The 25,814-nt window shown below is 40.3% G+C and overlaps 1 protein-coding gene across 5 annotated transcripts in view; it reads right to left on the reverse strand.

Moving 5' to 3' along the window:
• Positions 1-1,356: 1,356 nt before the first annotated feature.
• Positions 1,357-25,814, reverse strand: part of cadm1a (cell adhesion molecule 1a) — a 457,331-nt gene continuing 432,873 nt past the window's right edge. For 4 of the 5 annotated variants that reach the window (XM_063011201.1, XM_063011204.1, XM_063011203.1 and 1 more), the window contains 2 exons: positions 4,000-4,128; positions 1,357-3,187 (listed from right to left, as the gene is read on the reverse strand). In XM_063011201.1, the coding sequence (XP_062867271.1) occupies positions 3,069-3,187; positions 4,000-4,128 (248 nt within the window). In that variant the 3' untranslated portion in view covers positions 1,357-3,068. Of the gene's footprint in view, positions 3,188-3,999; positions 4,132-25,814 lie in introns of all 5 variants that reach the window. The other variant, XM_063011202.1, reaches the window with a different exon arrangement.

A 25,814-nucleotide genomic window follows, 5' to 3' on the forward strand; every position in this document is an offset into this window, starting at 1 on the left:
CTGATCAGTTTGCACTTATAGGAAGAAGCAAAAAGAGAATATGCCAGAAAACAATATTCACATACACTTCTGTTAGCTGAGCTACTGATGCCTACATATTTATGTGTGAAGTGAAGCTGTTCATCCAGAGAGCAAGGTAAGGTATGTGTAAGGTAATGTATGTGTTGTCGATAAGTCCCAAAAGTTTAATATTTACCCTTCCTGTTGGCTGCAGACATAAAGTGTGATATAAGGAAGGTGACAGACCGTGCTAGTTACAGTAGTGTTGAGCATATATATACAATTCAGACTGACTGGCTTTATGTCATGGTGGAATGTTGGTGTTTAAATAGCTGTATGTGATGTTAAACATCTGGGATCAGCATTTAATACAGAATGCTATTGTTAATTAGCAGACTTCTGGCAGGCTTTTAGATATAGTCTGCTTGACTGTGTTACAGAGGTTCTGAACCTGCAGTTTGTTGGCCTACACCTTTCATATCATGGCTATATCACTTATAACTACATTAATATCTGTTGCTACTGTTGATAAATACATTTAGAATCACTGCAATGCTTGACAGCATTCAGAACAATTGTGACCATGTTGATGGTAACTGGTGCTGGTAAAGTGAACCTAATGGCTAAGGCTTATTTATGAAGCGTTATTATATTTATTGATTTTTCAATGCGGAATCTCACCGATTGCTCTTTTAAATGTTCTGTCTGGTCTGTATCACCAAGCCTGCTCCATAAGATATATCATCCCACAAAATGTAGGTCCAGCTTATAGCTAAATAAAATATGAATCTTGTTTCTTTAATATTGACTTCTTGACTTTTAGCAGCTCCATCTGAGGGTGCAAGGAAAGGAAGTGAGGACAAATCCAGCTGCCAGTTGGTGATAAATGTCCTAGCTGAAATGGGTAAATAACCTTTATTCAAAATATTACTATTTCATTTGTAAAATCATTAATATATTATTTTTGAACCTGTGGGGTAATTGGTTGCTGTGACTTGTGTTATGTACTAGAATAAAGACTTCCACACAGGAAACATTGGTGTATTGTCACTCTAAATGCCTCTTATCTTCTCTGTCCTTGATCTCTCATTGCCTATCCCAGGTCTCGGGATTAAGAGCATACAAGCAAGGAATCAGAGAGGCATCATTTAGACTGCTGGGATGCACCCAAGTACACTAATTGTTTGGAGCCGATGTGCTGGATCAGAGATGGAGATTATGTAAAAGTGAAATTGTTTTTCAAAGGAAGCTACCAATTGAGCACAGCGTGAGTTTTCTTTGAGACACAAAGAAAACCCCTAAACAAACAAATACAGGTTTATGGAAACTCATAATTAACCTAAACACACTTGGAGGAGAGCATTATCTACCCTCTGTTGTGTAAATGATACTCATGGATGCCCTTAATAGTAATTCCTTCCAACTAGAAAGCAAAGGCAATTATGCTCTCCTGGACCACAGTATTTAAACGTATGTTATTGCAGCACAAATGGGCACTAATTTTTTTACCTATTAAATCATACAGGAGCTCAAAATTGAATTCTGATAGATCTGCTGGAACAGGGGTGATCAGGGATCTTGATTAATCTTACATTGTAGTGATTCACTTCATTAAATACAAAAGCCAGTTTGTATTACCTGCACTGTTAATGATATTAGCTGGAATAAATTAAGTCGTATGTATCATAATGAATTCCACCAAATTACATCTGAGGCTTCTCTTTATCATGTAATTGCTATGTCTTCATGGAAAAATGCATTTTGATAGATAAAGATTTCTGTTTAGGTAGTATTATAAGATGAATAAGATGTATTCATATCTGTAGAGCATCCCACCACAAAAAATTGCAGTTGTGTCTTATAGTATACAGTATACATACTGAAACCAGAATCTAATACCTACTAACAGACCCACAATTTTCTTTACTATTTTAGGTAGTCAGATAAGCATGTGCTACAGAACCATCACCACCAGCTTAGATAGACTAGAGCAGTTAAATTGCTAAAACATTTTGACCTTTTTATGTAAGCATGAGTCTTTAGGATTTTTTCAATCTGTGGATAGAAACAATACAAGATCATTCCAAAACAATAAATATCCGTTTAACCCTGTCTAGCTGAGTGGAATTAATCAACATGCCTGTGCAAGTGCAGCAGGTCGAGCTGGAAATAAATTGGCCGCAACCTAAACACACTCTAGTTAGTAGATAGGTTTCAAAAGTACTGGCACATGTAATTTATACATCAGGAGAAATTTTGTACAGTGTCAAAAATAACCATTTCATAGCAATACAGAATAAAAACAGGTACAGTTTTTAGGATCAGTACTTGTACTTTATGGCAATAGGTTGGAAGTGACTGGGTCTGGGTTAAGGATTAGGATTAGGAAATAATCTTAACGGGTCATGCTTTTGCTTTTCCTCATTTAGTTTCCTAGTACACAATGTTTAAGATGTCAAATACACATTTTAGTGATTACAGAAATACTTAAAATAATGCCATGTTTCCTGGCCTTCTCACAGTATAGAGGATAGGATGTGAAGGAATTTTGGTTCGCAGTTAAAGAACGCGATGGCTACACAGTGCAGAGGTGTCTTGAGGCGCTGTGTAAAATTACCCTCATAGGAAAGCGGACAGAGACTATGAATAAAGTAATGGGGTGTGATTATGTTTTGGGCAGCACAATAGTTCGAAACCAAAAGCATGATAGAGAAAAAAAATCAGAACAAGGCACAGAAGTTTCTGCAAATGGTCTGAACTGAACAAAAGTAGTATCAGCAGTTTGGGAGACGTTAAATGGTAAAGCATTCTACAATGATACATGGCGACATCTGGCAACCCCAACCCTACCCAATTTCCCACCCCTGACCATGAACCTCTCATTCCCACCCCAACACAAATGCTGAAATCATCTTAGCTGTCCTGGTAGCAGTCTAAATCATTCCATTGCCAGAAATAAAAACAAAGAAAAAACTTCAATCCCATTTCCCATTCTCAACCCGTCCATGCTCCACCCATCCCACCCATCAAAAAACTAAACCATAAACACCAGCAAAGGGTTTGGACAATCAGATATAGTATTCCTTCTTTTCATCCGAGTTGTTGTGTCCACCTTCAGCGTTGATGATGGCTGTATCAGCATCGGCTGCATCATCTGCCCCTTTCGCTTCATGTGTGAAGTAGGTACCTGTAAAAAGTTCAAAGAAAGAAAGGCATGATGATAAAAGTCATATTTTGGCACCTTAAGGTTTTTGATTGATGCAACCGGTGTGTTTTAAAAGACTGTCTGGAGTGGCTTATTTAATTTGATCCCACAGACTTTAAAATGCACACCTTTAAATAAGGTGTAGAGCACAGTGCTGCAGGCTGTAGTGCTTTTTATATGCAAACGTAGCAGGCGCCACAAACCAATTCCAAATGATAAAACATGGTAGACAGTTTGATTACAGAATACATCTCAGCCACTCTTATTTGCAACAGCAAATGAGTACCATTAAAACCAGCAAATCACTGCAAAACGGGCATGGCACATGTTTTGAGGAACAAGCCTGTTGATCATTTTGCTTCAAGTCACCATTAATTTATGAAAATATATTCCTCAATTTCCATGAAAACCCTCTCAAATCAGAGATGCTGGAATTTTCCATTTGCTCTGACTTGTGCTTCAGGATTAACCTTCAAAGTGCAAAAAGGTGGTGGGAATAACAACGCCACTTCAAACTTCATTATCAAGCAGTAGACTGTAGGGACAGAAATAATAACAGTTGGAAATGAAAGCAGTAGCTCTGCTGAAATGTGGACCCTTTTCAGAATTAAAAAACAGAACTGCGTCAAGCAACGAGCGACGAAGATCTTTGTCACAGACGAGCTTTAAAAAAGCAAACAATTTCACCAGCAAGTCACAAAACCTCAAGCCCTTAGCAACTAAATCAAACCAACCTAAAACCGTGGCCACATTTTAAAACGTGTGGGCAATTCTTGTAAAAACAAACTGCGTACCTTTGTGTCTTGCAAAGTATCGTCCCAAAATGATAAGAAGACAAAGCATGGCAAAGACCACGACAGCCACCACTCCTCCGATAACAGCATGGTCCACTGCCCTCTGAGCTCCTGCTCCTGCTCTTGAGTCTACTGGGACAAATATAAAAAAAACATTAATACAAAAAAAAACAACAACAACCAAAATCACCAACTAATGTAGACATCTAACAATGTGAGAGACAACTACATTATCCAAGAGTGTGCTAAAAAAACAAGAGATTATATGTGTCAAAGCCAGTTTATTATTCAAGGAAACAAAGTGAGCTTGATCTAAGAGAAGAAATGAGAAATGTGTAGCATTAATTTCAGGACCAGCTTTGAGTTCATTAGTAGAGGGCATAAGGGTTAACGCTACAGCTGCTTGTTTTGAATCCGTCTGGCCGTGTAGCATTGCTGCTAATAAACCTTTAACTTTGGGCTATTTTAAACCGCACAAGAGTACTGAAACTTTCAGAAGCTAAATATTAAAGTTGTGCTTTTAACATGATCCATCAATCCACTACTACAGATATCTGGTTTGGTCAGGGTGGTACCAGCAGCGCTGTTTATTTTTTGTGTACATACATTAAACATTAAAACCACCTCCTTGTTTCTACACTCACTGCTCATTTTATCAGCTCCACTTACCATATAGAAGCACTTTGTAGTTCTACAAGCAGTGACAATGACATGGTGGTGGTGTGTTAGTGTGTGTTGTGCTGGTATGAGTGGATAAGACACAGCAATGCTGATGAAGTTTTTAAACACCTCACTGTCACTGCTGGACTGAGAATAGTCCACCAACCCAAAATATCCAGCCAACAGTGCCCCATGAGCAGCATCCTGTGACCACTGATGAAGGTCTAGAAGATCAACTCAAACAGCAATAGATGAGCGATCGTCTCTGACTTTACATCTACAAGGTGGACCAACTAGGTAGGAGTGTCTAATAGAGTGGACAGTGAGTGGACACAGTATTTAAAAACTCCAGCAGCACTGCTGTGTCTGATCCACTCATACCAGCACAACACACACTAACACACCACCACCATGTCAGTGTCACTGAAGTGCTGAGAATGATCCACCACCCAAATAATACCTGCTCTGTGGTGGTCATGTGGGGGTCCTGACCATTGAAGAACAGCATGAAAGGGGGCTAACAAAGCATGCAGAGGAACAGATAGACTACAGTCAGTAATTGTAGAACTACAAAGTGCTCCCATATGGTAAGTGGAGCTGATAAAATGGACAGTGAGTGTAGAAACAAGCAGGTGGTTTTAATGTTATGGCTGATCAGTGTATTCCCACTGTGAGTAGCCTTGTCAGAAGAGTGGCTGTTCTAGCTGAAAATATCACACAGAGGTGTCCAACAAGCTCATAGTTAAGTGCCTAAAATACAAGCGTATAAGAGCACAGTAATGCACCTTCACTGGGTCTGACACTGAAATGCACTGTACACTCAAGACTAAAATGTGAATCACTGGCAATTTTAAAGAAAGATTTCTACCACTTTAGTCTGAGAACAAGGCAGTTCTCTGAGGCGGCACATTATAATGATATGTGAAGTTTATCGATCAAGTGTAAGGTACCATGACAACCCAAAGTTAGTGCTGGCTCTGGATTTGATTGGTTCTTTATGGTGCAAAGAGGTAACAAAATCCTTAATCAATATTTCATATTCAGTTCGGAAATTTAATCGTTTGAAGAGATGGGCGGGAAAAACAGGTAAGAGACTTTACTTTCTCAGCCACCATTAACATCTCCATGCTTACATTTAAAGATTAGCATCGTGTTACTGCTGAACTTCTCATTGTTAGTATCAAAGAACTGAATACCACAAATCTTAAGACATTTCTGTCACCTACACATCCTCGAGTGAAACTGAAAGTCTGTATTAACTGTTCCGTCACGCCTGGCTAAAAAGACAACGCTGACTTGATTAAAAGAGACAATAAGAAAGGAAAGAAAGATAGGAAGGCTGGAGCAGCTAAGCAATCCAGCTCTTGGTAATCCAGTCACGAGGAGTTGATCAGCCATCCCTGTTTACTCAAACAATCTCCCACACTCATCTCTGGCCTAAATCTAGAGCTGTGGGATTTCCAGGGGGAGTTCAAAAACAAAAACGACAGGTCACAACTTATTAGAGGATAACAAAAACCTCTGTGCTTGTACAACAACACTCCCAATCTCAACTGATAAACAACTCATGTGTGACCAGAAGCAGGGGGGAAATAATACCACTGCTGGCTGCCAAGGCCAAAAAAAATGACACACAATTTACTCCTGACAATGAAGACGTAAAGACATGGTTTAACACATTTTCTTATTAAGATGTTAATGCGGATCAGGCTGCAGAGGAGAATTAGAGGGATAAACAGTATATAGAACCTTAAACACTTTTTCACTTTTTCCACACCAGCCATTAAAATAATTCCAGTCTTATGGTTCAGTTTAGGCAGATAAAAATAAGCTACATGGCACGTGGGGCTGGGCACATTTAAGGACAACATAACATAAAGAAAACATGAAGTCCGACATCACTTTTTTCAAATCGACATCTCTAAATAGAACCCTGCAGTTGGGTGGTGCATAGTTAAGGCTATCCCATGCCACTGGCCTTGGTAGAGGAGGAATGGTGTTTGGAAGGGGGTTCTTTTTATTGCTGCTTAAATTGGGACCTTCGCTGTCTGGTTGTGGTGCCAGCAGAAAAAGTGTACCCATATTTCATAGCATGACTCCAGTTCCGGCCCAATTCTGTAATACCAAAGAGAAAACCTCCTTACGGTTTGAATAAATGGGCTGTGTCCCAAACCACTCTTACCAGTTCTCTTTATGCAAGGTATTCATTGTATAATGTATGTATAATGTATAATGATTATTCTAAAAAGGTAGACCGTGTTTCAATCTCAGAGGTGCTGTCAGCCAGCTGGGCATCTACACAGACATGATTGGCTATGTCTGATGGTGATAGATTTGTGCCCTGTCCTGAGTATTTGTAAACCAGTGGAACTGAACCTGCCATGACATTGACCCTGATGAAACAGTTGATCCAAACAAAATAAAATGATAAATCACAGGGTTTGGTAGACATGATCGTTTTAGGGCCTCATTCATTCATTCATTCATTCATTTATCATTAGCAACCATTTAAAACCCTAAAAAGGAGCTATGCAGCTTACTCAGGAACATTAAACACAAACCTCTCACCCATTTCTTCACACTAGCTCACATCTAAAGACAATTTAGAGCTGTAAGTGTACCTACTGGCGTACAGGAAAGCCACAGAAGTGTGAACACACAGTAACTGGAACTGAGCCCAAGACGCTGAGTCACCACCAGTTCCTGCTGCACCACTGTGAATTTACTTCACACAAAACTAACTCTAGCAACCCAATCACTTTCATTTGTACTGTTTATCTGCCCATTTTAGGCACCATAAACTTATTAATATATAAATTATGACTGGTACTTTATGTCAGTAAAATTATGGGGCACTCGGGTGCTACTAGCCGACTGAAATCAGAGGATCAAATTTTAATGGTGCTATTGACCAGTCCAGTGTCTGCACAGACATGACTGGCTAATGTCTTACGTCTAACATCAATGCTAAGCAAAACTGGTTGCATACTTACAGACATGATAATTATGGACTTGGTTAAAAGGTGTAAAATCCTTTCTTGAGCTTGTCAGATCTTAATTAATACTTAACAAAGGCCATTTCTGTAATGCAGAAACCCACAGTGGGCCAGGTGGTAAGTGTGGGCCAGGTCTCGGCCATCACTCATTTGCTATCTGAGAGGTCTGAGCAGTGGCTAGACACGATGCCTGCTCAGGTCATTCACTTTGACTGACCACACTTGATAGTAATTAACATAACAAATGAAGTAAGAGAAGGACAGAGAAGCGTCTGTTCACATCCAGCATTCACCTCTGTCTCTATCTTTTTTTTCCTCTCCCTCCAGTCCCACCACACTCTCTTCTCCTCCTCCTCTCTCTGTCTGAAGAGAAATGAAGGGCTGTGCAGCAAACAGCCATAACAATGAGAGGGAAGATTGAAGCTGGTGCTCCTGCTGCATGAGGCGACACACAGGAATCCGGAGCAGCTCTTAACACAATGACGGAATTGTAATTCAATAAGAGTTCACCGTGAGCCAACAGTTTGGGTAATGTGTAATTTGAGAGGCAGATGGTTGAGAAATAAGTAATTCTCAAACAACCACATCTAATCACATTCAGCCAGTTTGCCTACAGAATATTCAATAATTCTCCGAAATTGGCATCTTAATGAAACCCCTGAAATTTGCTCTCATCTCAATTGACTACTGTTAGTTGTTTAATCACATGTACTGCGTGCTGCTTATGGATGAATAATTACTACAAACAGTTCTCATGTTTATGAGACATTTATGACTATGAGTCTAAATACACACTGGGCTAGAGGGGAGACTGATGGAAGGTGGTGCATGCTTCTTGAATCTTTAATCTATTTAATTTATATGTATACCCTGTAACTATGGGTCCACTGATTGTAAAAATATGGAGTTCTTGTGCCAGGCAAATTCAAATAGTATTTTGGATACCTTGACTTGAATCTCTAAGTGGTGCTTATATAACACATCACAGCTGAGGCAAAATGGTCAGTATTGAGATCCCAATGGTTTAATCATGTTGTAACCCAACTTAAGGTCATACAGACTACCAATATCACCAAATGTATGTAGGGGTTGAATAATAGGAACATGACACAATGTAGTAACAAACTGTCCTGCAATTCTTTTCTTTGTTCATTTGCAGCATCCTTCAACTGATAGAGAAGTAAAATCTAGCTCTATGGAAAGGTTATCAATTCATGCTTGATTATAAACATGTTTAATAACCTTTTTGTGCCTATATTAAGTTTATATTAGGCAATATGTATCAATAAAACACGTACCACACCCCATTTCTATCCTTTTGTACGCCACATTAAAAACTATAATAAAACTAAAGCATTAGAATTATGCCAAGTTCACACTACATGACATTCCAAGTCGCCAGGTCGCTGTACAGTTCACACTACACAACTGGATCTCTTGTAATCGGGAGTCTTTCAAGTCGGTGTGGCTTTCACACTAAATGTATTCTGATATAAACTATATTATGCCCCTGTCCCACCTTTTTGCAACTCCTCTTCTGCGTTTCCCCTCACACCGTATCTTGCGTTCTCACTGACTGTTTGACATAGCACTCATTGCCAGTCGGGCAACTCAGATCCAGATATTTGACAAGCTAGAAAACTCTTTTTGAGTGCTCGGCGAGCTGCTTGGATTGAGTTGTTGAGTAGTTCACACATAGCGATTGAGAGCCGAGTTTCGATCGCTGAGCTGCTCCCGAGCCGGCAAATCTAGCGCCGACCAGTCGGCGAGCGGAAATCAGGGCAAAAATCATGTAGTGTGAACTAGGCATTAGTGGGTTACAGCCTTACACCCAGTAGCCTTACAACCATACTAGCAGGGTAATGCAAAATAACCGTTATAACTTACATAATTGCACTGATTTAGGAATGGGTTCTTTTGTGGCACGACTGTTATATGTAAAAATTCTGATAACGCCATAGCCATCATTGCCAAAAATCCAAGAGAGCATAACTGCTGCTTTGGGTGTAAGGGTTGATCAGAGTAGCACTAGCTAATTGCAGACTTTTAGCTTGAGTGGCAGTTTGAAGTGAGGTAGATTCTGGCTTCACTTGACGTGGAGACAAAAATGAGTTTGCAATTATCCTTTCAAATTGGTAACTGTTGTGCAGTAGCTGGGATAAATGGCAGTTTGAAACTAAAACTGGGTAGCAATCATGGAATCTTCTTAATTCTACTTTTCCTTAATTCCTAAAAAAACGACGTATCAAGATGATTTTGATAACAAATAAAATACAATGACAGAGCTTGGACATGACCAATTCAACTATTTCTTTTTTAAATCTCTCTTCTGTCTTTGAGGCGGGATTGTTGTGGACTCCTACGGTCTACACCAAGGGCTGCTGGCTGCAGTAAAAAGGAATAGAAGATGCAGTCATAGTAGATAAAACACTACTGGCTCAGACAGTAGCAAACCTTTATTTGAAACCAGTTCAGGCCTGAAATAGCTGATAGGTAAGAGATAGACTCCTGTAGCTGAATAAAAGGGTTTGTCTAAAACAAGCTGAAACAGTGAACCACTATAAACAGGAATAGCGCCATAGGTGTAGACCAGTGGCGATTTCTCTAAGACTGCAAGGGAAGCTCAGCTTCCCCTAAAATGTCAAAAATTAAATGGTCAAATATGTACAGTTGTGTTAACATTTCATTGACTACAAATGCGTTAGAACACGTTCATCTCGAAGACAGGTTCATTCAGAATCAGCTACTTATCACAAATCGACTGACTCGAACTTCTCATACATTCCCGGAGCGTCAATGCATTTGCCCGTAGAAGCTGAGCGTCTATTCACTTCAACGGGGCTGCATGGAACGGTTTTTTTCATTGCTTCGAAACTTGCCGGTCATTGGATAAATGCCACGATTTTGTCCCGCCCCCGGACGCTGAGCGTCTCTGGGGGTGAATGGAGCTGTGGGCGGGTCTGGACGCGGAGCTTCTGCAAGATGATTGGAGGATCAGTCGAAAGGCTGAATCCCATTTTGATTGACAGCTATTTTGAGATCTACACCTTCACTTAATCACTGGGAGCTTCAGTCCCATCGCGGATTTTGCGAGTGAAGTCGAAAGACAAACTGCAACCCATTTCTTGGTATCTGGTTGAAGAGGAACGGAGGGCAGAATTTATGTATAAATAATTTATGTATAAATAAATTGACAAATTTTATGATATAAGCCGACAATGAGCTTCCCCTCTTTGAAAGACCAGCAGCCGCCACTGGTGTAGACGTATTCCAATAGGTTACTTCTCAGACCCATGCTGCTATATGACATGTGCTTTGCAAACACGTTTTCTGCATTTCTGTCTAGATTAAATGAAAAATATCATTATTAGTTTGGTTTTTTTTAAACCATATATGTAAGCTGATTTCCTTTTAGCTCACATACGCAGTAAATTGAAAGGGAATATCAAAGGCAAACTGTGGCATCACATCAGTTGCATACATTTAAAATAAAGCCACTGGGAAAATGATCTAAAAGTAGGGTGATGTTATGGACAGAACTAACAGCCTTGCAACCCTGCACAAGTCCCATTTCGCATCATCACAAAGGGATGAAAAAACCTGAGGCTGACATTTAATTCCAGTGTTCAAAGTCCAAATAAAGACGACACGCAGAAGGGAAGCAAACAAACAATCAAAAATGGCTGTGATGCCAGCACTAGTGAGGTACCAACACAAAAGCAATCTGGCCTGCATCCAAAGAGCAAACTTTTTAGTCTAAGGGTCTCGGTAAAGGTCTCAGAGTGTTCCATGCTGGTTCACTGTGAAACTGGTTTTGTGATGGAGTTCATGTCTACTGACTTGGTGTCAGCTAGGACAATAAGGTTGATTTGTAGTTGAAGGATTGACTAGATTGTGTCATCAAATAAATGCAGTCGTGCTTTTCTTTGGCACATCTTGAGACTCTCTGAGGAAACAAATGTCTAACCTGGTCTGCTGTCACACTCACATCACCATTATGGTCTTTAAAACATTTTTTGTAATGGACACTAAATAAAGCATGTCAGACTATTACACATTTGTTCACCAAACACAGACAGCATGCTGCTAATGTGCTCTGCCTTGTCCTGACTTTCATTATAACACAAACACATTTTAATAAAGAATGAAGATAAAAAGACAATTTATAGGATTTAAAATGACTAAAACAAAAGCAAAAAAGCTACACCATTCCATCTGCAGTATTTCCTGTGCATTTTAGAAGCAGATGAAGACGGATGAAAAGTAGATGTATGACCTTGGTGATTTCTCAGATCTGTTCCACTGTTTTACAGCAGACCAGGCGATAAGAGAAGAAAGCTGATATGTGCTCCTACATGAGCTAAGCCTGTAGCTACATTTGATCTTGCTCTCATAGGTAATTACTAAACTTCCTCTGGCTAACACAGCCGTTGTTTTATCACTCTGGATTCAGGCAGTCATTGCCTACTTCTAATAACTTTCTCAAATGAAATTCAAGAAGAAATAGATTTTGTCCCCCAGTGAACAATTAAAATTGACTTTGCAAAAACCTACCACTGCTGTTTACAACTTGTGTCAGAGTGTGAAAGGGTAGCACTTCTCTTCTTATTCACCTTTAGTAAATGCTTGATCAGTCGACAGAAAAACCCTACAAAAACCCTGGACCAGCATCCAATCTATTATACCACTCACTTACACATTTATGGGATTCTTAGGACGACACATGACCTGCTGGTATGTCATTTGAGAGATTAGAGGAAATCCAGTTAGACCTTTTATATTTTGTGTGTTTCTTAAGTGCACATCGATTGCTAATGGCTGAACAAGGCAATGTAGTAAAATAATAGTGTATTTTTACACACAGCAGAGGTAAAGTAAGTAGAGGAAAATGTAAAATGGTCAGATAAGTCATCCTTCTTCATATTCCTTACATGTGTGCCAGGGCATTCGTGGTGTACACCAAGAGAACTAGGTAGAAATGCTTAACCCCTTTCATGAGAATAGTCAGTGACTTCTAAACAGAAAAGTCACAAAAAAGAAATCAGTACAATTATTCAAGACTAAACACATGATTAATCTGAAGAAACGTTTTATCCTGGTGAAATTGGCTTTTTGAAAAAAAAAAAAAAAATCACCACATCTCATCAGTTGAACACCTATAGAAGATTCAGGATCAGCATTTTATATAGTACTATACCACCATCATTAGCAACCTAAGTGGGGGAATATTATATGGCAGTGTTCTATTACTCCAGCACAGCTCAAAAGTCTTGTAGACTCTATACCAAAGCCAACTAAAGCTGTTTTAACAGTTAATGGTGGCCCAACAATATCTATGTCTGTCAATACCCTGTACAGACCTCTTCACAAATACTTACAGCCTTAAAAACACAAACAACACAGCATGTAAAAAGTTATTTTCACTGCTTATACATTTGATCTTTCCTTCATATTCTGACCTTGCAGAGGAGACCTGCTGGACCTTGCAGGTCAGGATGAAAATTAGACTCTCAGAGAAGATGACCTTACTCCAGTCATCTAATTTCTAAACTTTATGGTTGTTAGCCTCTAGAAACCTCTAGAAGTTTTGGCCCTAGAAGTTTCAAAATGTCCCTGCCATGCAGCTTAACCCAGCCGCTTGTTGTCCCCAATGTCTGCAGCTTGATGTTCTTCTTATTAACTTGTGTTTTTGAAATAAAAAAATGAAAGCAACCTAATGCTCCCTTTTCCAGTGAAGCAAAAAACAAAAAAAAATCAAATAATCTAACATTTTATAATGAAAAATGTTCTTCTCAAACATCTGATCACTAGTAAGAATCAAACAGATTTAAGGATGAATATCAAAGCCTAGTAAAAGCAGCCTTTAATATGACATTGTGTTCAGACTTTTAGACAACAGGATGGCAGGGGCAATTTGCTTAATTGTTTTGTCTCCTGGTGGCATTTTCATAATAAAAGGTCATGATGATTCCATATGCAGTGTGAAGCTAAATTGCAATCCACTGTGTATTAACTAAACCTTCACTTTAAGTCTACACTCATAATGCTATGTTTTAAAGATCCTTTACAAAAAGATTTCTCAAAGACTTTACGGAGCGGCACAGTGGCTCAGTGGGTAGCACTGTCGCCTGGCAGCAAGAAGGTCCTGGGTTCGATCCCCAGGTGGGGAGGCTCGGGTCCTTTCTGTGTGGAGTTTGCATGTTATCCCCGTGTCTGTGTAGGTTTTCTCTGGGAGCTCCGGTTTCCTCCCACAGTCCAAAGACATGCAAGTGAGGTGAACTGGAGATACAAAATTGTCCATGACTGTGTTTGACATTAAACTTGTGAACTGATGAATCTTGTGTAATGAGTGACTATCGTTTCTGTCATAAATGTTACCAGAAGTGTGTAAAACATGACATTAAAATCCTAATAAATAAATAAATGAAAGACTTTACAAAAAATGGCAGCAAGAACGACACTGTACGTTCTGTTTGGCTCTACAGGTCTGGCTATGAAAACATAGAGCTCTGCGTTTCTGGTAAAGAACCCAAATCTGTTCTGAAGGACGAGCGACCCAGAAAGTGTGCCCACAGGCTGGCAAAATCCATTGCACCCACTCAGACACAATCAAATTGACAAGAAGGAAATGTTGACTCCGGGGGTCAACAAAAGTGTCTCATTTCAAAAGATGTGTTGATCTGCAAGACAGGAGATCGACTAATTGGATCCTCTAATCTTCTAATTAAGCAATAGCGATTGCTGTTGTGAGCGTGTGAGCAGACTGTAATGAAAGAGCTCTGCTCTTGGGCCTATGGGCAGATGGATGACAGATGTGTTATTATAAAGCCTGTCTGCATGTACCTGTGTCCCTTTAGCCCAGAAGCACTTCTGTACTTTTGTGAAAAGTAATTAAAAATGTTATTGACCCAATCGTGATGTGTCATAAAATGAACCCTGTGTGTAATGTTTTACTTTGCTGTGTACACTTTAATGTGAACATTAATGGCATTTAGCAAGTGCTTTTTATTCAAAGCGACTTACAAGTGTGACTGGATGGAATGCAAGCAAATGAGAGATAAGGGCCTGGCTCAGGGGACCAACAGTGGCAACTTGGCAGTGGTGTGGCTTGAACCAGCAACCTTTTGATCACTTGTCTAGTATCTTTTTTTTAAATATTTTTATTTTATGCATTTTCTCCCCTTTTTCTCCCTGTTAGTGCGTCCAGTTGCCCGATTGCCCCCTCCGACACGTGGGCAGCATGCCGTATGCATCTTATCACCTACACTTTGACGAGTGCAGTGCAGCTCAGCTGCTGTGTATGGAGAGACGCACCCTGCCAGCACTATTTTCCCGTCTCTGTGCAGGCGCCATCAATCAGCAGCGTGTGTTTTTACCGCTGCGCCACCTGAGCGGCCCACTTGTCTAGTATCTTAACCACAAAAATACTACTGCACCTAATGGAATGCATTATTTAAGTGTTTTTTTTCTCACATAAATAAAAGCTCATGTCTAGATGAGGAAATGGGTTTGAGTATAAAGCCACTCTGTAACAAGCCTAGTTTATAGTTATTGAAGCCCCCAGTGAACTGTAGCCCTATTTAGTAATTTAACATTATTCAATTATGACTGCTTCACGTGGGAATTAAAGTAGCAGGAAAGCAATGTTGAATCTGTAAATTCTTTTAACGTGGAAGCAATATACAGCTGTGATGCCTGACTATCAGTCCATATGTGCCACCTGATCTGAGCACTAATGAAACAAGGCTCCCCTGAGACCAGCATGGTTTTTCACTTTCTGTTTAGACAAATGGTGATAATTAGTAATTACAGTACAGTTTGGTCTATTGTTGATGATAAACCACGGCTAGATTCAATTCCACTCGATTTCCGCGTCTGAAATCTCTGGGGTTGTTTTCTGAAAGGTTGTCGGTTAAACATATTAAAAATCTAATTACCTCAGAAATAAAGAAACCTGATGAGGTCACTTCCAAATACAAACACAAATCCGAACCAGAATTTTCAAACCACAGCTGCTTTATGTGACATTTTAGGCAGCGATGGTGACAAAAGGCCAGCGGTCACAACAGCATTATAGGAAGGAAGCCATTACTGAGCTGTGCTGTATCTTACACTTTCAAAGGGTCAGAACCTATCCTTTATGTCTCAGTAATGCAATCCCACAGAGAGTGAGAGAAAAACAATGGAGCCATAACTGACTTAGCTTCCAAGTTGCCCTTTTCTCTGCTCACTGTCTGTTCATCATCTCCTTTATGCTGGTTACCCTGGTTCGCCTAGAGCTCTGTCATTACTGCCTGCCATGCTACCCCCACAGAGCCATATTTACTGAATGTAGGGGTGGACAGAACTGGGCCAGCAGGGGTGACTGGAGGCAGGAGAGCAGAATCAGGACAAACTACAGCAGATGCTTGGCCTCCAAGGGATTTAAGCATGATAGGTGAGTGTAAAAAGTTCCTGAAGTACTCTAACCACGTTTACTTTTGGTAAACATTTCTTATTGTTAAAAAAATAGTGATATACACCGACCAGCCATAACATTATGACCACTGACAGGTGAAGTGAATAAAACTGATTATCTCTTCATCACGGCACCTGTTAGTGGGGGAGATATATTACGCAGCAAGTGAACATTTTATCCTCAAAGTTGATGTTAGAAGCAGGAAAAATGAACAAGCGTGAGGATTTGAGCGAGTTTGACAAGGGCCAAATTGTGATGGCTAGACGACTGGGTCCGAGCATCTCCAAAACTGCAGCTCTTGTGGGATGTGTCCCGATCTGCAGTGGTCAGTATCTATCAAAAGTGGTCCAAGGAAGGAACAGTGGAAAACCGGCGACAGGGTCATGGGCGGCCAAGGCTCATTGATGCACGTGGGGAGCGAAGGCTGGCCCGTGTGGTACGATCCAACAGACGAGCTACTGTAGCTGATAGAAAGGTGTCAGACTTCTTGCCTTCGACAGGTCAGGGCTGTTTTGGCAGCAAAAGGGGGACCAACACAATATTAGGAAGGTAATCATAATGTTATGCCTACAAACCCTGCCTCCAGTCACCCCTATACAAACCCTATTTCTGGAAAAGTTGGGACATTTTGAGTTACAATGAGTTGAGTACAATGAGTAGTTGTCCCCAACACGCTTTGTTGTCTACTGCTTGATGTTCTTATAAACTTCTGTTTTGAAATTTCAATCAGGAGAACGCTCACTTTATCCCTTTTCCAGTAAAGCAAAAATTGAACCCATTTCTCCTCAATCAGACCCCTTTTTCTTTTTCATGCTTTTGACATGGCCAATAGTTATTTTTTGATTCTAGTTACTTCTGAGGCCATTATTTCTGCCATTACTTCTTTACTTTGAGGCCATTACTTCTGCCACCCAGTTGGTCTTATTGTAAGAGGACGACAGCAGTGTTTTTTTTTTTATATATATTTCTTCTCATTACACATGATTCGGTTCAGGTGATCAGCACTTCAGTGTTGGATTCCGCTGGAATGGAATAGCTGAAACACACTGGAGTGGTCTCTTATTTTTGTCTAGAGCTTTTACTACTGACCCATATGGTGTTCTTTATTAGACAAGGTTGAAAGAGTACCGAACAGGGACACATGTGGAGCAATTTGCCATGTGATTTTTGAAGGCATTACAAAATGTTTGTGTAATGTAAAGTCTAAGATGAATTGTTATAGTTAAACCCCACAGTTCAGTATATGCAGACTGTAACCTCAGAGAACTTCAGTCATTACACACTTTCTTATGCAATCACAAAGAAAACAAAGGATACTAAAGCATGGTATGTAATTTTGGATTCAGATTAGAAACTGCCCTGTACCGAACCACATTATTTATATACAGTATATACATATATATATATATATATATATATATATATATACAGTATATAAATAATGTGGTTTGGTACAGGGCAGATTCTATATACATATATATATATTAGGGCTGTCAAACGATTAAAATTTTTAATCGCGATTAATCTCAGAATTTCATATAGTTAATCGCGATTAATCGCATTTAAAAAAATCTGTGTAAATGTTATAGAAAACAAGGATTTTTATGTGAAATGTTACAATTAAAATGGTGAACACATTTTATGCTAAATGTACTGATGTTAAAAACTGCTGGGACAAGAGAAAACTGTAAGGGAGTTTTATTCACTCACATACTAGGCAGTAAATGTCAGATTGTAGGTTAGAATTTCTCCATCAGCAAACATTGTAGATCAGCGGTGCTTTAGATGGGATAAGGCGTAGTTATTGTAACAGACTTGTCTGTGGTTGTATCGTGACGATGGTTTGATGGACGTTTCTACACGAAGTGAGTGTGTTTTGACCCTTTGGGGCTTCCATAGTTTATGAACTAACGTGCTCGACTCAGCTTTCCGGTATTCGGTACAGAAGAAGAAGTTAATTAAGTGTAATAAAGTGTTCTGCTCCCGACAACTTGTGAATATAGCGTGTATTTATTTCTTTATTATGCAAGTGCATCACTACCACGATCGGTTACATTATGTTAACAAACCGCAAATGAAAAACGGTGGCAAGTCCGACATTAAAACGTTTGTTCTACCAGTCAAGTGTCAACATGAACTAGAATTTGCGTTAATGGCACTAATTTTTTTAATCGCGTTAAATTGAGGTCGCGTTAATGCGTTATTATCGCGTTAACTTCGACAGCCCTAATATATATATATATATATATTTATTGTTTATGCATTTCCTCCTCTTTTTCTCCCTTTTAGCGCGTCCAATTGCCCGATTGCGTCATGCTTCCTCTCCACCAATGCCGATCCCTGCTCTGATTGAGGAGAACACCTGGGCAGCAGCCGTATGCATTTTGTCACCTACACCTTGACGAGTGCAATGCGGATCAGCTCTGTGTACAGAGAGACACACCCTGACAGCACTCTTTTCCCATCTCTGTGCAGGGGGCATCAATCAGGCAGCAGAGGTCGTAATTGCATTAGTTATGAGAGAGTCCCTATCCGGCCTTAATATCCCACCCCTATTAGAACAACAGGCCAATCATTATCGATGTGGCCGCTCAGCCCAGCCGGCAGGCAGAGCTGAGATTCGGTACAATGTATTCGAGATTCCAGCTCTGGTGTCAGCATGTTTTTACCACTGCGCCACCTGAGCAGCCTCCAAACCACATTATCTGATACAAATGCAGCATAAACTAGTCCTGGTTTGATCATTTTTAAACTCTAAATCTGCCAGAATCAACAAGAGTTGAACATTATGCTAATCTGTGAACAACACATTTAACACAAGGGAATGCTGTCACTCCATGTGAGATGCAGGGGAGGTAAGGTTTGTCACAACTAATCCGGAATAAAACGTCCCTTTTAGAGAGCCATACGAAACTAGTCACAGGTTGAGTCTCTTCCTTAGGCATTCTTCATTTCCCTTGAGCTGTGGGATCAGTGCTAATTTATCTCTTGCCCCGTCGACAGGAAACCAGTTGTGTTCTTCAACACATCCGATTGCCAGCGGGAGCAGGCCTGAATTTATCCAGACAGGCTGGGTAGTAGCTTGGATTATAAAGCTGCCCTCACACCTTCACTGCTTTTTATGAACATGGTCAGAGAAATGGGCTTTGAATTCTACCAGCGGCTTCACGTGAGTAAAGAAAAAGAGTTGAATAAAAGGTCAGTAGGGGCTGGAACGCGTCCTGAAAACCATTTTAAGCAGCATTTACATGAATTTTGGCTGTTTTCAGGAGTGGGTTGGTCTACTTACCACAGTAGGTCTTGCTCACAGTGGGCAAACCTGTTCCTGGTGGTGCAAATGAAAACCTTTGGCTTCCTGAGTGGGAGGAATCCAGAGCAGGTGTGTCTCTGATATAGTTCTTACATAAAAGGCTAGGTGACTTTTCCTGGTGATGCTTAGACTACAGAGTGAAAAGTTTTCCCGTTCTCAGCATGAGCTTTTGAAGCAGCTATAGTTAGTGGGAAGTAGCCTATGGGTATTTTTATCACTCTGCTGGTTTTCAAGTATTGTAAGACATTTAATTGATGATAAGGGACATTCGTTTTTTAGGTGAAACATGGTAGGTGGTAGATCTGTACTTACAAATAGTATGAAACACTTTCTGGCCCATTTATTTGACACATAAACCTTGTAGGCGTAGAGTTATAATACATTAGCTTAGTGTTGTGTGTAGCTCAGAGGGGGTCAGGTAAAACTTTAAAAGAATAAACAGAACAGAATAGATCTGTATATAAAGTAAATAAAAAAGATACTTTCAAAATATGTTAAAATTATTCTGTTAAACAGAGGTTTAGGTTAGTTCATTCATGGTGTCAGGTATAAGTGTAAAAATAGTCAATTGAGAAAGCCAGAATAAAATGACTTAAGGAAAATACAACACCAAGTATAGATTGATAGCCATTGCACACACATTGCACACAACTGCTTTAGCCCACCTTTTTGCACCACTTTAATCCTCCCTTGTCGTCACTTTCTACCACAAAGTGGTCATTATCCCACTACTTTCTGCCCACGGAACACAGATGTACCAAGCGATGCTGCTGAGTCCAACACAAATCCACTAGCACGCTGTGTTAATAATGGTACACCACCCAAAAACATATCTGTTCAGCAGTGGTCCTGGAGGTTCCCCTTGCTTTCCACTGATAGACAGGGGATGTGGGCTGAAATGTGCACAGCAACAGTCAGTGATTGCATACATAAAAAAGTGTCAGCGTCCAGTCCTGAGTGCGTTACTGCATTGTACCATGTGATTCTGAATAAGCCGGACATGCGGCAACGCTGACCAGGACAGAACAGGAGTACAAACATGAACATAAACTAAAAAAATTTAATACCAAATAACCAAAGTACCAAAATATTTTCGAAGCAAAGAGAAGTGCATCTAAAATTAGCAGAAGTCATTTATTCATTTTCTTATCCGCTTATCCAGTTGGGGTCATTAGGGTGCTGGAGCCTATCCCAGCTTTTCAATGGGTGCAAGGCACACAGAAACAGCCTGGACGGGACACCAGTCCATCGCAGGGCAGTCACACATACACACACATACATACACACACATCCATTCCCTTACAGGGCAATTCAGTGTCTTTAATTAACTTGACTGCATGTTTTTCGACTGTGGGAGGAAACCGGAGCTCCCGGAGGAAACCCACGCAGACACGGGGAGAACATGCAAACTTCACACAGAAAGGACCCGGACCGCCCCGCCTGGGGATCAAACCCAGGACCATCTTGCTGTGAGGCGACAGTGCTACCCACTAAGTCACCGTGCCACCTAGCAGAAGTCAGTTAAAACAAAATAAAACTATTTTAATAAGTGTTCTAAGGTACAGAGAACGAAGTATCAAAAAGTGAACACTATAAGAAATGAAAATAGAGAATCTCATAAAATGAAATCTGGATCTTTTAAAAAGATGAAATAACTCGTTTTTAAAAGTCTGACTTCTAAAAATTGAAGGTGACGGTGCTTGCATGGCCAAGTCATTCTCAAGACTTAAAATCAATTTTTAAAAATGTATCAAAAAGTGCATCAAAATTGCGAGTCCATTAAAGGGACCTTTGTGATCTTGTCAATTTACCAAGAGGAAGGGGGTCGCAATTAAGAAGATAATCAAGTGATAATTATTTCCTATTGTAGACGCTCTGAGCTGTAATTGCCAACAGCAGGTTGCCAATTACAATTACTACTAATGTTACTAATTTGTGGTGTCTAAATACCCCCCAGTAATGTGTTTTTTTTGTCTTGTTTATGATTTAAAATAAAGAATATGTTCATATTTTTATAAGTGTAAAGTTGAAAGTATGTGTAAATTTAAAGTATATGGGAGTACATTAAATAACAAAAACAAGCAGTTAAATACTTGTTATTCCCTCTCTGTTTATCTAAGTCGTACCTGATATAGTGTTCAGTCGTGGTAGGTACAAGGTAGGTGTGTCTCATCAACTGGTTTGAAAGTGAGGCTGGTAAGTGGCAAGAACTTGAGAAGGCCAGATCGAGTGTAAGGCAGCGTGGGCGAGAGTAGCGGTAATGAGGTGGGCCATTAGCTGCTCTTGGCTCAGCACATGGGAGGCTGCTGATGTACAGTGCCTTGCAAAAGTATTCAGCCCCCTTGAACTTTTCAACCTTTTGCCACATTTCAGGCTTCAAACATAACGATATGAAATTGTAATTTTTTGTGAAGAATCAACAACAAGTGGGACACAATCGTGAAGTAGAACGAAATTTATTGGATATTTTAAACTTTTTTTAGAAATAAAAAACTAAAAAGTGGGGCGTGCAATATTATTCAGCCCCTTTACTTTCAGTGCAGCAAACTCACTCCAGAAGTTCAGTGAGGATCTCTGAATGATCCAATGTTGACCTAAATGACTGATGGTGATAAATAGAATCCACCTGTGTGTAATCAAGTCTCCGTATAAATGCACCTGCTCTGTGACAGTCTCAGAGTTCTGTTTAAAGCGCAGAGAGCATCATGAAGACCAAGGAACACACCAGGCAGGTCCGAGATACTGTTGTGGAGAAGTTTAAAGCCGGATTTGGATACAAAAAGATTTCCCAAGCTTTAAACATCTCAAGGAGCACTGTGCAAGCGATCATATTGAAATGGAAGGAGTATCAGACCACTGCAAATCTACCAAGACCCGGCCGTCCCTCTAAACTTTCAGCTCAAACAAGGAGAAGACTGATCAGAGATGCAGCCAAGAGGCCCATGATCACTCTGAATGAACTGCAGAGATCTACAGCTGAGGTGGGAGACTCTGTCCATAGGACACAATCAGTCGTACACTGCACAAATCTGGCCTTTATGGAAGAGTGGCAAGAAGAAAGCCATTTCTCAAAGATATCCATAAAAAGTCACCTGGGAGACACACCAAACATGTGGAAGAAGGTGCTCTGGTCAGATGAAACCAAAATCGAACTTTTTGGCCACAATGCAAAACGTTATGTTTGGCGTAAAAGCAACACAGCTCATCACCCTGAACACACCATCCCCACTGTCAAACATGGTGGTGGCAGCATCATGGTTTGGGCCTGCTTTTCTTCAGCAGGGACAGGGAAGATGGTTAAAATTGATGGGAAGATGGATGGAGCCAAATACAGGACCATTCTGGAAGAAAACCTGTTGCAGTCTGCAAAAGACCTGAGACTGGAACAGAGATTTATCTTCCAACAAGACAATGATCCAAAACATAAAGCAAAATCTACAATGGAATGGTTCACAAATAAACGTATCCAGGTGTTAGAATGGCCAAGTCAAAGTCCAGACCTGAATCCCATCGAGAATCTGTGGAAAGAGCTGAAAACTGCTGTTCACAAACGCTCTCCATCCAACCTCACTGAGCTCGAGCTGTTTTGCAAGGAAGAATGGGCAAAAATTTCTGTCTCTCGATGTGCAAAACTGATAGAGACATACCGCAAGCGACTTGCAGCTGTAATCGCAGCAAAAGGTGGCGCTACAAAGTATTAACGCAAGGGGGCTGAATAATATTGCACGCCCCACTTTTCAGTTTTTTATTTCTAAAAAAAGTTTAAAATATCCAATAAATTTCGTTCCACTTCACGATTGTGTCCCACTTCTTGTTGATTCTTCACAAAAAATTACAATTTCATATCGTTATGTATGAAGCCTGAAATGTGGCAAAAGGTTGAAAAGTTCAAAGGGGCTGAATACTTTTGCAAGGCACTGTATATAGACTGCAGGTGAAGATACTGAGATTACTTTAGATTAGATTTTCAAACTGAGTGGAGATTTAGGGGTCTGTGGGGGAATAAGCTCTGTCTCGGGCCTAGGCCTGTCCTCTATCTCTCTCTCTCTCTAGACAAAGCAGCCCACGCTGGCCTTCAAATTTCTGCTGACGAGTCGGTTGCGGTGAACGAAGGGCAGTTAGGCAGACGTTGGCGTGTGCAGGCCTTGACAGTCCACCATTTCAGACTAATTAGTTCAGCTTATGTGCATCACCTTTGAGAAGCCTGCAGGCAGTCCCACCTATCCCACCCAAATGTCACTCAGAGAACAACACACATCAGCACAAAGCACCCCCGACAGCCATTTTTTTGTTAATTATCTAGAAGACACCCACTAACAATCTATTGTGGAATCACCTGCTTTGCTTGAGCTCTCAGTAAATGAAAGGTCACTGCAGGAAACAAAGAAAAAATATATAATAATCATAGTAAAAACAAGCAGAAAGTGTATGAGCCTGGAAGTCTTGAAGCAACAGCGGAACATATAGCTGACTGATGGAATCCTCAGCCATAACGGCGTCTGCATGCGATAATTCGAGGATATTAAAGGCGCAAACTTTTCTGCTTCACCTGATGCCGTCCAGCTGAGAGCAAAGTGGTCATTATCCCACTGCATTCTGCTGTGGCGCTTCCCGCAGCTCAGAGTTTGGTCAATTATTTCCTTCATACACGCCCAGCCTGACAGAAATGTTGGCAGGTGTGTCCTTTCCAGCATGCTTTTTCCGTTCTATAGAATATCAGACTGCCGGCTGGGCATCGACTTATGCTTTCGCTTTATTGCTAACACTACTAGCCTGCCCTTTCTCAGCCAGCATACAGAAGAGAACAAAGAGCAAATGTTCTTGAAAGATGGAATAAGAGAACATGGCTGAAGTGGAGTTCTTAGCTCAGTGCACGGCCTCTGATAACCAAAAGCATTTGTACGACGCCGGGATAAAACAACTCACCTCCTACCTACAAAAAAAGCTAATCAGGACAATTCCACAGATCATGATCATTTTATTATATTTATTTTATTATGTACACTGTGATGCACCTCTGTACTTTTGCCCATAACCTTTGCAAATGTTGATCAATTTTTAAAAATCCTTCACTGATGCATTTAGAATTAAATTTGCAACAAAGTGATTATTATATAGCCCAACCTTAAGCATGTAGCTACAATGCCTTGTGAAATTATAATTTTCACAAACAATATTATCATATTACGTTACATGCCAGCTTTAACTGTAAACAACCGATCAGACATAACATTATGACCACCTCCTTGTTTCTACACTCACTGTCCATTTTATCAGCTCCACTCACCATATAGAAGCACTTTGTAGTTCTACAATTACTGACTGTAGTCCATCTGTTTCTCTGCATGCTTTGTTAGCCAGCTTTTACCCTGTTCTTCAATGGTCAGGACCCCCACAGGACCACTACAGAGCAGGTATTATTTAGGTGATGGATCATTCTCAGCACTGTTAGTTAGTACGTGTTGTGCTGGTATGAGTGGATCAGACACAGCAGCGCTGATGGAGTTTTTAATCACCTCACTGTCACTGCTGGACTGAGAATAGTCCACCAACCAAAATAATATCCAGCCAACAGCACCCCGTGGGCAGCATCCTGTGACCACTGATGAAGGTCTACAAGAAGACCAACTCAAACAGCAGCAATAGATGAGCGATCGTCTCTGACTTTACATCTACAAGGTGGACCAACTAGGTAGGAGTGTCGAATAGAGTGGACAGTGACTGGACACGGTATTTAAAAACTCCAGCAGCGCTGCTGTGTCTGATCCACTCGTACCAGCACAACACACACTAACACACCACCACCATGTCAGTGTCACTGCAGTGCTGAGAATGATCCACCACCTAAATAATACCTGCTCTGTGGTGGTCCTGACCATTAAAGAACAGCATGAAAGCAGGTTAAAAATGTATGTAGAGAAACAGATGGACCACAGTCAGTAATTGTAGAACTATAAAGTGCTTCTATATGGTAAATGGAGCTGATAAAATGGACACTGTGTGTAGAAACCAGGAGGTTGGTTTAATGTTATGGCTGATTGGTTTACGACCAAATTCAACACAGATGATCTGTTCTTAGTACAGTGCAAAGGTACAGAGGTTACTTTTTGACGCACACTGTACATATTAGGAAACTTTTCCTACATTAAATGCAAAATTACACTTACATAAATAAAGACATGAGCAGACAGAAGATCTATAGGTAGATATAGAAGAATAACTAGATCTTAGAAACATAGAATTTGAGCATTAAACCTGTTTCTTCCACTGTGTTTAACCCCCCCCCCCCCCCCCCCCCCCCATTTCAAAAGTGCAGGGCAGAGGCATCATCAACCTATTACATATAAAAGGATAAGGACACCATTTTTTTAAATACAACTTTCACATTTTA

The sequence above is a fragment of the Trichomycterus rosablanca genome, chromosome 16 (genome assembly GCF_030014385.1).
Source record: "Trichomycterus rosablanca isolate fTriRos1 chromosome 16, fTriRos1.hap1, whole genome shotgun sequence".
NCBI classification, from domain to species: Eukaryota; Metazoa; Chordata; class Actinopteri; order Siluriformes; family Trichomycteridae; genus Trichomycterus; species Trichomycterus rosablanca.